General features: G+C 44.2%; 1 protein-coding gene across 5 annotated transcripts in view; it reads left to right on the forward strand.

Annotated features, from left to right (window-relative positions):
• Nucleotides 1-14,493, forward strand: part of CRACDL (CRACD like) — a 110,697-nt gene that overhangs the window by 62,045 nt on the left and 34,159 nt on the right. For 4 of the 5 annotated variants that reach the window (XM_059659000.1, XM_059659003.1, XM_059659002.1 and 1 more), the window contains exons 2-3: nucleotides 1,937-2,016; nucleotides 9,341-9,509. In XM_059659000.1, coding sequence (XP_059514983.1) covers nucleotides 1,947-2,016; nucleotides 9,341-9,509 — 239 coding nt within the window. In that variant the 5' untranslated portion in view covers nucleotides 1,937-1,946. Of the gene's footprint in view, nucleotides 1-1,936; nucleotides 2,017-9,340; nucleotides 9,510-14,493 lie in introns of those variants that run through there. The other variant, XM_059659004.1, reaches the window with a different exon arrangement.

Consider the following 14,493-nt stretch of genomic DNA (forward strand, 5'->3'; position numbering starts at 1 on the left):
TGTCTTAAGTATCTTTTCAGATTGCTCATTGTTAGTATATAGAAGCACAACTGATTTTTGTGTGTTCATTTTGAATCCTGCGCCTTTGCTGCATTCACTTATTCTAACAGTTTTTGTGAGGGGGGATCTTTAGGATTTTCTACATATAAGATCATGTCATCTGTGAACAGAGATAATGTTACTTCTTTTCTTCAATATGGATGTTCTCTGTTCCTTTTTCCTGGCTGACTGATCTGACTAGGACTTCCAGCACTACTAGTCTGCTGAGTAACCGTGGTGAGAGTGAGCACCCGTGTCTTGTTGCTGATCTTAGGGGAAAAGCTTTCCGTTTTCTCTGTTTAGTATGAGAAAAGCTGTGGGCTTTTAGTCTATGGCCTTTGTTATGTTGAGGCAGTTTCCTCCTATTCCTAGTTGTTTTTAGTGATTTTATCATGAATGTTGTCCAGTGGTTTTCTGCATCAGTGGCGGTGATCGTGTGGGTTTTTCCCCTTTTGCTCTGTTGGGCAGACATTTTTATGGAGCTAAATTGTATGAAAATAGAGAAGTGAAGCTGATGAAGCTTTGTTCATCTTTTGAAGGAATTGGCTGGTGGGGAGAGGGACATGTTGACATTAATATTAAAGGAGACCGAAACATGACACCTGACCCTGCCACAGACCTGTGACTCCTTTCCCCTGTCAAATAGTGTGCCATTATGTGCTGTGCATAAGAGGCAAGTGTTAATTGGTTAATTAAACATCTGAGCCCCCCTTTTAAGTGAGGGCCCATAGTAACTGCCAATAAGGAATAGCTTTCCGAATAAGTGGTGTGTTAGTGAGTGGGGTAGAGTGCGCCATTCACAAGTCAGCTGTGGGAGGCAGGCGTGCAGTTAGGTCCGTGCTCCGCAGCAGGGAGAGCGGCCAGCAATCATTTATGTGATTGCCAGGAAGAGTCAGAGGCATTTTATTCAGGAAGAAGTCAAGTGCATGCGGATGACATGATAATATCTGGGATGGTTTGCTTTGAAACAACCTAGTGGGAGTTGGAGGGGGAGAAGGCGTAAAGTTGAAACTACAGCGACCATATGTTAAGTTCATTATATATTCTTTGCAATTTTGTATGGGTTTGAAATTTGTCATAATGAAAAGTTCAAAAAAGAAACTCAGTTAAAGCAATGATGATGTGGCTTCATATCAAAATCTTATGTAGCCATTAGAGTACACTTAGGAAGAATTAGCAAGAAAATCAGGAAGTCAGTTTTCCTAATGTGGTGTGTGTGTGCATATACATACAAATATTTGCACAGAAAATACTGGGAAGGAAATACATTAAAACATTAACTGTGATTATCCTTGGTTGGTAGGACGATGGGTGGTTTTCTTTCTCTATATCTTCTAAACTGTGAACAAGAGAAAAACATAACTTCTGAAAACGTTTTTGGTTGTTGTTTTTTGAGAGAAAGGAACCAAATCTGCATTCTGTAAACTAGTTAAAGGATATTTTGTTTTATTTCAGTTACATCCAACCCCATTCTGTATTAGCTTCAGATGTACAACAAAGTGTCCAGAAAATCGCGTGCTCTACACATGGTCCCCCACTGCCTCAGCCCCCCCCCCCTTCGCCCATACCATCTGTCTTGATATCATTGACTACATTCCCCATGCTGTAATCCGCATCTCCGCGGCTGTTCTGCAGCTAAATGGGTGAAGCATTTGTTCCTGCTATCTGTTTTCTATGCAGTTGCTCTGTCAGCGAATGGTTAAATGCCTGTGTGGCTACTAATCTTGAGCTGTCGATGTGTTTGGGGGCTGTACTGTCCCATAATATGCCGTGGAATCTGCCTTTGCTGGTGTGGGCAGGCGAGGTCGTAGACAGACAGCAGTCACCACCACCATTTTTCTCACTGTTGACTTCCGTTAAACATGTTCCTTGAATGTGAATTTCCATCTGGTTTTAGGGAGCTGGACATGATTTCCACAAGGGTGATGGACTTCAAGCTTCGGGAGGCTGGCGAAGGCCTGGGGGAGGACAGCACAGGTAAGGCCTTGCTTCCCCTGCTCGGGGGAGAGTCCTCACTGGGTTGGGGGGCGGGGGGGGGCTGGCGGAACCAGGCCCTTGGGGTTCTCGGCATGGAGAGTGGGGGTCAGCTCACAGCATGCTCGGACACGCCCTGGGTCCTTCATACGAGGCCAGAGGCCCTGCAATGCCGGGGTCCTCCTTTGCTTCTGTCGGACGTGGAGGGGGGTTAGAGCTCCTCATTCCCGCCCCCATGTTTGATTGACTTGAGAGGTGCAGTGGAATCGTTTATTATCCACGAACACCTGCAGGTACCAGCAGGAGGTTGGCGACGTGTAAGGGAGCCTGGTCGTCCAGAAGAATAGAATAACAAAGCCTTTGAATCCTCTTTTACGGCTACTCTTTTTCAGGAGACCTTATTACATCCTCTGCTGAGCTAAACGCCAGGCCCATGCAGCGCCATCTCACAACGTGTCCTGAGAGTGCCCCGGTTATTTGATTGGTTTACCACTACTCATAGATTGCTACTTATGTCTTGATAGGGTTGTAGAATTGACCTTAAAAATCATCGATCTTCCTACAATGTACCTTTTCCATAGATTAGCCATTTGTACTCACCTTATTTTGGTAACAAAGGTCTCCCTCTCTCTCTCTTTAAAGTCAGAATGCTAGTCGTCATTTTTAAATATAGCTCAGGAGAAATAGCTTCAATAATATGAAATTCTAGCTTCCGATTACTAATTCTGTTAAAGACTCTATTTCATATATTTTCAATAGATTTTTCTTATTCTAAATTAGGACTGCTTTTTCTCTGTCACATTTCAATAAATATCATATAGGTAGATTGTAGATAGCTTTTTCTTATTATTCCATGTTAGAACTACTTTTTTCTTTATCATAATTGAATAGGTAACCCCCGCCCCCTCCCCAATATAGATAATAGGTGGGGGTTTTTTAATTAACCCTGAGAAAAAATGAGTTGCAAAATTTCATATTATGGGGCACTGAATTAGTACTAATTTTAAACAAGAAAATACTGTTTAAAGAAGTAGTTCAGCCCTAACCGGTTTGGCTCAGTGGATAGAGCATCGGCCTGCAGACTGAAAGGTCCCAGGTTCGATTCCAGTCAAGGGCATATACCTTGGTTGCAGGCACACACCCAGTAGGGGGTGTGCAGGAAGCAGCTGATCGATGTTTCTCTCTCATCGATGTTTCTAACTCTATCTCTCTCCCTTCCTCTCTGTGAAAAATCAATAAAATATATATATATATATTTTTTAAAAGATCAACATTATTATTTTTTTTAAATATGTTTTATTGATTTTTTACAGAGAGGAAGGGAGAGAGATAGAGAGTTAGAAACATCGATGAGAGAGAAACATCGATCAGCCGCCTCCTGCACATCTCCTACTGGGGATGTGCCCGCAACCCAGGTACATGCCCTTGACCGGAATCGAACCTGGGACCTTTCAGTCCGTAGGCTGACGCTCTATCCACTGAGCCAAACCGGTTTTGGCAAAATATATTTTTTTTTTAAAAAAAGAAGTAGTTCATTCACCTGAAAATACATCCAGAACTACTAGTTTGGGGTACTTACCAAGGGCACCATGAAGAATTTATTTTTAAAAAGAAAGAGAGAAACTAAGTTTTTCCCCCCAAATAATAGTGAAGTGAGTTATTCAACCTCTTCCCATTTAAAATGTAAAATTCTAGGTAAGAGCATTCTTTCAAACTCTTTTTAAAAGCACACATAAGAAGTGATGAGCCCAGAATTAGAGAAAAATGGAAGCCTGAGCATAGAAGCCACCTTAGCCCTCAGATTATTTACCAGTCTTGGAAATTTCGAGTTTCATTTTTGTCTTCATGAAGTAGTAGGAGAGGGAGAGGGTCATATGTCAAGTACAGACCTGTACAAGGTGGGCCGTCTACTAAAAGACCTTCCCTAAAACCAGCTGGGGGCCACAAAATTTGAATAAGTGTGAACCAGAGGTCGGTCATAGTTGTGCGGCTTTATAGCGTGCGTTTGCATCACTTGGGTAATTCAGAGACTCTCAAGCCTTGAGCTTGGCTCAGAGTATTTCTAGACTGAAGGTGGCCTGAGGTACCTTGCAGAAGGAAGCAGTCTTCTCTGAAGGAAGGTGCCTTCTATCTAGACTCCAAGTTACTACACTACGTTAGTAATTAGTACTGTCAGTTCTATGACACACTTGTCAGTGATAACCAGGCAGATTGGGCAACAAGCACCATGTATGAGAACCCACCTGTTATGGGTTGAATTGTGTGCCTCCAAAATTCATATACTGTAGTCCTGACCCCCAGGACCTCAGAATGCGACCCTGTTTGGAAACGGGGTCTTTGCAGAGGTAGTTGGTTTAGATGAGATCACACTGGAGTAGTTGGGCCCCCGATCTACGGTGACCGGTGTCCTTATAGAAAGGGGAAATTGAGATGTAGGCACACACTCAGAGAACGCCAGGTGAAGATGAAGTCAGAGATTAGGGTGACGGCAGCTACAAGGCAAAGAACGCCAGATTGACAGCAAACACCAACAGCTAGGGGAGAGACACGGAATAGAGTTCTCCATCATAACCCTTTGAAGGAACTAGCCATGCCAACGACACCTTGATCTCAGACATGTAGCCTCCAGAACTGAGACCATAGCAATTCTGCTGTCTAGGCCCCCAGTCTGTGGTAGTTCATCGTGGCAGTCCTAGCGAACTGATACACAGCAGAGAAACAGACACACACGGCACTGAGTATCAGAATTATCAAATACGTGCTATAAAACAATCACCACACTGTGGGTGAAGATAACAAATAAAAGTTTGAAAATGTATGGAAGTAACAGGGAACCGTAAGAAGTCTCATAGCACCCAGCCAGTGCCCTAAGGCACGAGAAAGAAATAAAGGGGATCCAGGTGGAAAGAAGAAATAAAACTCTGACTATAGAAAATATCGAAAAGTACCTAGAACTCTTAAGCAAGGTTAGCAAGTTGGCGCTAAATACGTGGTCAGTATTTTAAAAACTGTAATTTTATATACTAACAATGAAGAATTAAAAATTGACATGTAAAAAAGGTGCCATTTACAGTAGTACCAATCAAAGAAATACTTAGGTATATATCTAACAAAGTATATGTAGGGTCTGTAGACTGAAAGATATAAAATATTATTTGAAGAAAGCAACAAAGACCCACATACGTGGAGAGATGCACTATGTGTTATGGACTGAATGTTTGCGTCCCTCCAAAATCCATAGGTTAAAATCCTAGCGGCCCGATGCGGTGCTGTTTGGAGGTGGGGCCTTCGGGAGGTGGTTAAGTCTGGGGGGTAGAGCCTCGTGGATGGGATCGCTGCCCTTACAGGGTGAGGCCGGAGGGCCTCTCGTGCCTTCCTGCCATGTGAGGACACGACGGCAAGTGGACAGTCTGCAGCCCAGCAGAGCGCTCTCAGCAGCACCCTCCACGCTGGTGGACTTGTTTTTATTAACATATCAGCCATTACAGTGAGCGCAAGGAGACTAATTACATTAATTGTTCCACTTAGAAGTTAAAGATCATCAGATGGAATTTCTAAAACGAATTCTCTTAAACAAAAGGACAGAAAAACATGTACGTTTCAAATACTGGGCAAAAGGAAGCTGGTGTGGCTCTATTAATATTAATAGCAGTCAAAATAAAATCTAAGGCAAAAAGCATTACTAACATTAAAGAGGGCATTTCACAAAAGGTTTCATTTCGGACCAAGAAAATAATTTTACCTTTCTATGCTCCAACATAATGTCAAAGTTTATAGAGTAAAAATTGACAATTAAATAAAGTAGATGTAATCTACAATCAGAGTGGGTTATTTTTCGTATAATTGTATCAGTAATTTGTAGGACAAATGTATTTAAAAATTAAAGATATAAAGTATTTAGACAACACAAATAAAAAGACCTTATCCTACTTGACACATATACAACATTGAAAACAATACATTATTTTTCCAGCACACGAGGAACATTTACAAACTTAAGCAAGTCTCAACAAAACTGAACAGATTCAGACTACACGGAGTATATTCTCTGACCACAATACAGTTAAACTAGAAATCAGTAACAGAAAGATAAGAAAATTCTGAAGTGCTTAGAAATTGCCTAAAATTAATAAATTGCCTAAAAATTAACAAGCTAAATATTCATCTCATGAAATTTAAAAAGTTAGCAAAGTAAACCCAAAGAAAGTAGAAAGAAGTAAAGAATAAAGAGAGGAATAGAAATGAATGCAAATAAAATCAACAAACCTCTGATGCAGCTGATCAAGGGAAAAGAGGAGGCACAGATAATTAACATCAGGGCTGAGAAAGAGAACTTTATTACAGACAGTGCGGATGCTGAAACAGTAAGAAGGTATTATTCATATCTACATGCCAATAACTTTGAAAATTTGGAAAAAGGCAAATTCCTAGCAAATATGTAAATTCATAAAACAGATTCAAGATGTAAAAACATGAATAGTGCCGGTCACCATTAAAGAACTTAAATTAAAAAGTCTCGCAGGTGAATAAGTGTAGCACAGACAGGACCCTCGTGGATGGCTGCCGAACCATGCCAGGCGTTTAAACGCAAGTGCTCTGGGTCTGTGCGGCCCCTTGCCCCCACCCACTAACCAGCAGCGCCATCTTTTTCTTGTTTGTTTTAATTTATTGTTCTTGTTGAAAGTATTACAGATGTCCCCTTCCCCCCACATTGAGCCCCACCACCCACACCTGCCCCTCCCCCTCCCCCTGGCCTACCACTGCACTATTTTATATTTATTTTATTTTTTTCTTTATTAAGGTATTACATATGTGTCCTTATCCCCCTATTGCTCCCCCCACCCCCCACTCATGTCCTCACCCCCCTGGTGTCTGTGTCCATTGGTTAGGCCTATATGCATACATACAAGTCCTTTGGTTGATCTCTCCCCTTTACCCCCACCCTCCCCTACCTCCCCTCTGAGGTTTGACGTCTGATTGAGGCTTCTTTATCTCTGGATCTGTTTTTGTTCATCAGTTTATGTTGTTCATTATATTCCACAAATGAGTGAGATCATGTGATATTTATCTTTCTCTGACTGACTTATTTCGCTTAGCATAATGCTCTCCAGGTCCATCCATGCTGTCGCAAATGGTAAGAGTTCCTTCTTTTTTACCACAGTGTAGTATTCCATTGTGTAGATGTACCAGTTTTCTAACCCATTCATCTGCTGATGGGCGCTTAGGCTGTTTCCAAATTTTAGCTATGGTGAATTGTGCTGCTATGAACATAGGGGTACATATATCTTTTCTGATTGGTGTTTCTAGTTTCTTGTTATATATTCCTAGAAGTGGGATCACTGGGTCAAATGGGAGTTCCTTTTTTAATTTTTTGAGGAAATTCCATACTGTTCTCCACAGTGGCTGCACCAGTCTGCATTCCCACCAGCAGTGCACGAGGGTTCCTTTTTCTCCACATCCTCGCCAGCACTTGTCGTTTGTTGCTTTGTTGATGATAGCCATTCTGACAGGTGTGAGATGGTACCTCATTGTCATTTTGATTTGCATCTTTTGGATGATTAGTGACTTTGAGCATGTTTTCATATGTCTCTTGGCCTTCCTTATGTCTTCTTTCAAAAAGTATCTATTTAAGTCTGTTGCCCATTTTTTTTATTGGATTGTTTATCTTCCTTTTGTTAAGTTGTATGAGTTATATGTAGATGTTGGAGATTAAACCCTTATTGGTGATAACATTGGCAAATATGTTCTCCCATGCAGTGGGCTTTCTTGTTGTTTTGTTGATGGTTTCTTTCGCTGTGCAGAAGCTTTTTATTTTGATGTAGTCCCATTTGTTTATTTTCTCCTTAGCTTCCATTGTCCTAGGAGCTGTATCGATGAAGATATTGCCTCGGCATCTGTCTGAGATTTTGCTGCCCATGGATTCCTCTAATATTAAACATAAGACAGGAAACCACCACACTATTTTAAACACATAATTCCTATGCTGCCAGTTACTTTTAGAGTTAAACGTTCCTCGCTGCACTTTATAATGTATTTTGCTATGTGTACTTAGGAACTAGACAATGACTAAACTGTTTTTCTCTTTGACCTTCACTACTGTCGACTCAAAACAGTTTAGTCCGTTTTTATGTCATTTGAGAACACTGTAAACATCCCAGAACGGCAGCGGCGTCTTTGACTGTGAAGGACCGCGAGGCCACATGTTTGCTCAGACCTGCAGGGAAGTGTACCTATTTGTTAACTAGGCAAAGGCCAGATGGTGACCTGGTAAATGCAGACAACTATTAAAAGCCTTTCCAGATAATAGGCTCTCTTTGAGAGCCACCAATTAGCAACATAATTGTTTTGTGATTATAAAGGTAAGGAAACTTCCATTCGATGGTAAGACGTGGCTGAACAACTGAATCCCCTCTGGGCAGCGATTAGCTCCACCTAAGGTACTGCAGGAGCTCCTACCAGACTAATCCTTAGTAATTCTCCACGTTAGGGCAATATCGGGCACGCGTCCTACGGGAGCGTTAACATAAAAGATAACAATTCCACGTGTTTGTTAAGGAGCTCAGCTTACAGAATTACTTACGTATAAACTCAGGAATCATCTGAGTAGATTTGGGGGATATATCAGATGGCATCCTGCTTATCCGCAGTGTTGCATCCTCCCATTGCTAGTCCTCCTACAGATTCGGGAGGAAAGCAAGGAGCTCTGCTTAGCTACTAGGCGCCATCACAGGCCCAGGTGTGATGGGATCTGTGGGCGAGAAGGCAGAGACATCGCGGTTGCAGGGCTGTGAGCTCTGTCACCCTGGGAGCGTGGCGGTCGGGCTCTGCGCGGCCACCGGCACGTGATGATTTTCCACGGGAAGCTGTGAGGTCATCCCGGCTTTGGGACTCCCGCCAGCACCTCTGGCCCATGAGGCTGGCCCTCCTCTGCCTGTCATGGGGCTCATGTCCACACTAACGGAAGCACTTAGGATTATTTTGGGGGGGAAAATTGGGGTTCTGACATGGTCTTTTCCTCATCAGGACTTTTTGCTTTTGACCCTGTGTATGACAGAGATTAAAACTTGATTTCAGGTGAGAGGAAAGTTGCTCATGCCTCGATGCTGTGATCACGCTCCAGCGCTTGGCTCTTTTGTTAAATGCCCCAAAATAGGCAGAAACCAAGATCTGTTTCCAGGTGTCCAGAAACGGGGTGCCAGGTGCCTCACGTCCTGCTGTGTGGTGAACGGGCTGTTGAGGAGCGAAGAATCGGGTGCATGGACAGCGGTCTTGCTTTCTCAAACCCTTACAGGCTCGGTAAGCACTCACGGGCATTCCTTCCTCACAGGAAAGAAAAAATCCAAGTTCAAAACGTTTAAGAAGCTCTTCGGGAAGAAGAAGAGAAAGGAATCGCCTTCCTCCGCAGGAGGCAGCGCCTGGAAGCAGAGTCAGGCGAAGAGTGAGGTCATTGCCATCGAGGCAGGGCCAGTGGGCTACGACTCGGAGGATGAGCTCGAGTAAGTTCCTTTCACGGCCCTCAGGAGCCTGAATGCGCTGTGTCGTTGTCATGGTAACCTGCTGGGTTTCTGAGCCTGCGTTCTTCCTAGGTAGTTCCACAGCAGGTTCTCCCACAGAAGTTGTGCTTTCTGTCTTTTCATACACGGAGATAGCTTGGGGGAAATCCTTAGGTACCTGCTGTGTGCCAGGTGCTGCATATATTAAAATTCTGCGATAACTGTGGGACAGGAGGGGAGATGTACCATTTTATCAATGAGCAAACCAAGCTTTAGCAAAATGTTGGAGAACTTGCCCAATATGCTACAGCTGAACGTGGCAAGATTGGGATATGAGCCGATTTAATTTGACCTAAAATTCTTTTGAGGACCTGGATGCTATACCAGGAAGTACATCTCTTTAAGCTTGAACTTTGAGTAATCTAATAAGAAAGTTTTGAGAGAGCAAAACAGAGACAAGAGAGAAGCAGGTTGGGGTCAGGGGAGGGGGGGGGGGTATGCTTTTTGCTGTTTCATCTTAGAAAAACCATCCAAAAATATTGTGAGGCAGAACAGACTCAATAGGTAGGACAATTTGGGGAAGTCTACTTATTTTCATAACTTGCATTTCACCAAAATATAGTTGTAATATATATGCTCAGTTATTCCAGCAGCTATATCTATGAGTAAAAAGGGGGGAAAACACACAGATTTGTTGCCACGCCAACTTTTATGTTTTCTTTTAAACAACATTGGCCCTTACCTTGAAGGCAAAACTCTTCAGAGGCATAATGACCCTCGGGGTCAGAGAACAGCCCACCCTGAGATGGGGTCGCTGTCAGCACCCAAGGATGTGTCCTGCCTTCCCTCCTTCTCACCAGTCTCCTCGCCAGGGTTTAACAGAGTGGAAATTACACTGACCACTTGGTGGCACCAAAGGACTGAAGAGGAAAGGCTCCAGGCTTTTCCGGTTGGCTTTTTTGTTTGTTTCTTCTGGGCTGGCAGTGAGCATGCTTGCCACACCCCGGCTTGTGGAGCGCGCGCGGAGAGGATGGACTGAGCGAGGTTCTGCGGGTGGTGTGCTCCAAACTCTGGGGGGAAGACATCATCATGTAACATTGCTAAGTATCACATGTCTTCTCTGGGCCAGCTGCAGGGAAACGACAACACTCACCCCACACAGCCCTCTTGACTGGAATACAGTCCTGGCGTTGGGAAGACAGGCCTGGGAGTGCCCCCCTCATCCCTCCCCTTCCCCCCCCCCCCAGCCATGGAACAGCACCATAGCAGGAGGGGCGAGCTGGGGTGAAATAACCTGTCCACTTGTCCATCTCCTCTATCACCGGAGCCCATGGAAAGGTGGGGACTGCGCCCTTTTCACCTTTATATGCCCAGCACCTAGCAGGGCCCTCACTTACTGGTAATATCTGCTAGATTGATGCAAGGAAAGGAAGCCCGAGGGTGGACTGTGATGAGGCTCTGGAAGTGCAAATAATGTTTTCAGAGAGCCGCGTGGAGGACAGGCAAGATCTTAAAGGCAGTTAGCCAATGCAAGAGTCGGCGTGTCTCCTGGACCTGAGCAACTTCTCACCGTCACCTTGGCCAGAGGAGTTCCACCTGCCAAGACACATTGATGCTGGCAAAGTCGGTGGGACCCTGTGGGTTTGAGAAGTTGACGCCCATTTATTGTGTGGTTTTACCTCTTAAGTCTCTTCATCTGTAGCAACCCTCAACCCCCTTGGTTTCAGGTCACTGACCTGCTGGAAGAGCAGGGCCGATGGCTCTGCAGAACATCCCATGTTCTGGCTTTGCTTTCTCTTGGCATGACCGGACTCATTCCTGTAGTCTCTGAAGCTCTTGGGAAGTGTTAGGTAGAGCTAGATATGAATGAGATCGAGGTGGAACTGGGTACTGGCTGTCACTTCACAGGCACATGCTTTCTGGTTGTCCCACTTCCAGTGTCTAAGACTGAGCAGTGGGTGCAGCGGGTTCTCAGTGTGATTCCTCCAATCATCTTCGCCGAATGGTCTTAGCACCCACTGAGGGTCATGGCCTAGACCAGTGGTCGGCAAACTGCGGCTCACGAGCCACATGCGGCTCTTTGGCCCCTTGAGTGTGGCTCTTCCTAAGCCTTAGGAGAACCCTAATTAAGTTAATAACAATGTACCTACCTATATAGTTTAAGTTTAAAAAATTTGGCTCTCAAAAGAGATCTCAATCATTGTACTGTTGATATTTGGCTCTGTTGACTAATGAGTTTGCCGACCACTGGCCTACACTCATCATTTCATTGCACAATGGTGGTTTTTCTAATTGTGCCATTTATTCTGCATGAGCCAGCTGGAATCTATATATATAAAAGGCTGATATGCCAAGTGTCGCTATGATGCGCACTGACCACCAGGGGGCAGACGCTCAACACAGGAGCTGCCGAGCTGCAGTAACTTGGCAGCAGCGGTTCTGAGTGACGCACCCGAACCCAGAGAGGAGGGAGCCCGATTCATTGCGTGGGCCCCATGATTCCACCTTCGGCCGTGGGCTATGTTGTTGCTGGGGCACTGTTGGCCGAACCTGGTTCACTGCACACTGTGATCGATTCCACACCCTGTAGGACAGCAGCTTTGCAGAGTGAGTGCCCTCTCACACTCCGGGACCCCTCAGGGGATGTCAGAGAGCCAGTTTTGGCCCAGTCCCCACAGGTCAGGCTGAGGGACCCCACCTGCCAGTGGAACCCCACTCATTCTGCAGACGCCAGGAAGGGACCGCGGGAGGTTGGCTCCAGAGCATGATTGGCCTATCTTGCCCAGTCCCGCCCACCGGCCTCTTTCTAATTAATTTCCTTTCACTGTGCATAAATCCGTGCGCTGGGCCACTAGTTCTTCTATGAAGAAGACCTTTTTCTTTACTTCATCAGCTCCTTGGTGGCTCTCAAATACAGTTTGTAAAGGAAGGGCAGGGTAATGCTTAGATAATGATCCTTTTATTGATCCACCTTCAGAGTGATGACCTGGTACCCTGTCACCTTCCAGTAATGACCAGTGAATTTTTTTTTTCTTGAATATTATTATTAACTAGAGGCCTGATGCATGAAATTCATGCACTGAAGCGGGGGAAGTCCCTCAGCCTGGCCTGCGCCCTCTCACATTCTGGGAGCCCTCAGGGGATGTCCAACAGATGGACACCCTTAGTGCTGCCATGGAGGCGGGAGAGGCTCCCACCAGTGCCACTGCGCTCGCCAGCCATGAGCCCGGCTCAGGGCTTCTGGCTGGGCGGCGCTCCCCCTGTGGGAGCACACTGACCACCAGGGGGCAGCTCCTGTGTTGAATGTCTACCCCCAGGTGGTCAGTGTGCGTCATAGCGACTGGTCGTTCCGCCATTCGGTCGATTTGCATATTAGCCTTTTATCATATAGGATAACTTGTATTTCACCAAAGTATAGTTGCAATATATATGCTCAGTTATTCCAGCAGTTATATAAGTGAGTAAAAAGGATAAAAAACCCACAGATTTGTTGCCATGCCAACTTTTATGTTTTCTTTTAAACAACATTGGCCCTTAACTTGAGGATAAAACACTTCAGAGGCATATGACCCTTGGGGGTCATTATTATTAAGGCATGGCTTTTTACATATTTGATTTGCTTTAGCCCATGACAACCTTTATTCATCTTTATGTCCCATGGGAGTGTCTTCAAATGAACTCCTGGGTTATTTTTTTATGTTTTTATTTATTTTTTTTAGAAAGAGAGGCAAGGAGAGAGAGAAACATTGATCGGTTGCCTCCTGTATGCACCTCAACCAGGGATCAAACCCGCAACATGGATATGTGCCCTGACCGGACACGGAACTGGCAACCTTTCAGCACACAGGATAGTGGCCAGCCAACTGAGCCACGCCGTCCAGGGCAGCTCCTGGGTGCTTTTACCATGAGCCCATTTGTTTTGAAAGCTTCTTTGCTTTCTTGCACAGCAAGAAATCTCAGGGTAATTCACACATTTCCTGCCCTAGACCTGTAATCAGCCATTTCTTCACAGGGCTCTAGTTCCTTTCAGTGTGGATGGCTCTAGGAGACCACAGGATGGTTGCCAGGGGTGGTGATTGCTAGGTAGTCGGCTGTCCTTGCTTTTAGACCTTTCTAGCACATATACCTAGGAAAGATGCTTTATTTTTTTAAGAGAAAAAAATAAATTATTAATTTACTGATATTTCCAGTTTAAATGTAATAGGATAAAAATTTTACTTTTTGGATTTTTTGAGTTTATTTTTCTCTTATACTGGATATCTTGGTTCATAATGATATTAACAAAATTATTTCTTTCCTTCATCATGCAATGTACTTATAATAACTTTATTACTCTCCTTTCAGAACAAAGGTTGTTACATGCTGTAGATTGTTCTGTACTGTGTTTTTAAATCAGTGTTGTTACTAATAAGACTACCAAGTGCAATTTGATATCTCTGTGGGTTTTGTTCTTAGAATTTGTCCTATTACAGATGTAGAGTCAAAAGTCACTTGGAAGTGGAGTTAAAGTCACTCAAAATCACTTTTCTCTGTGTGGACATGCCAATAACCTGGTATAAAATTTTGCTTGTTTCAGGTTGTTGTCCAGTTTTAGAGATTGTTTTATTTCCTTCTTTGTTTGATTTTGTCTTTTAAGTATGTAAAACATTTACATAGTTTCAAAGGCAAAATTGTACCTATAGGTACCTTGTCACCCTGTCTCCCATCTTGTTCCTTCCCCCAACGAAAATCATTTTTATTAATTTGTTACTTATCCTTTTGTGGGGTTTTTGTTGTTTTGTTTTGGGGGGGTTAATTTTCACCTGAGGATATTTTTCCATTGATTTTTAGGGAGAGTGGAAGAGCTAAGGAAAGGCAGAAATATCGATGTGAGAGAAACACATCGATTGGTTGCCTCCTGCACGTGCCCCGACCAGGGCCTGGGTGAGGGAGGAGGCTGCAATCGAGGTACGTGCCCTTGACCGGGATCAAAGCCGGGACCCTTTGG

The sequence above is a fragment of the Myotis daubentonii genome, chromosome 12 (genome assembly GCF_963259705.1).
Source record: "Myotis daubentonii chromosome 12, mMyoDau2.1, whole genome shotgun sequence".
Classification (NCBI taxonomy): domain Eukaryota; kingdom Metazoa; phylum Chordata; class Mammalia; order Chiroptera; family Vespertilionidae; genus Myotis; species Myotis daubentonii.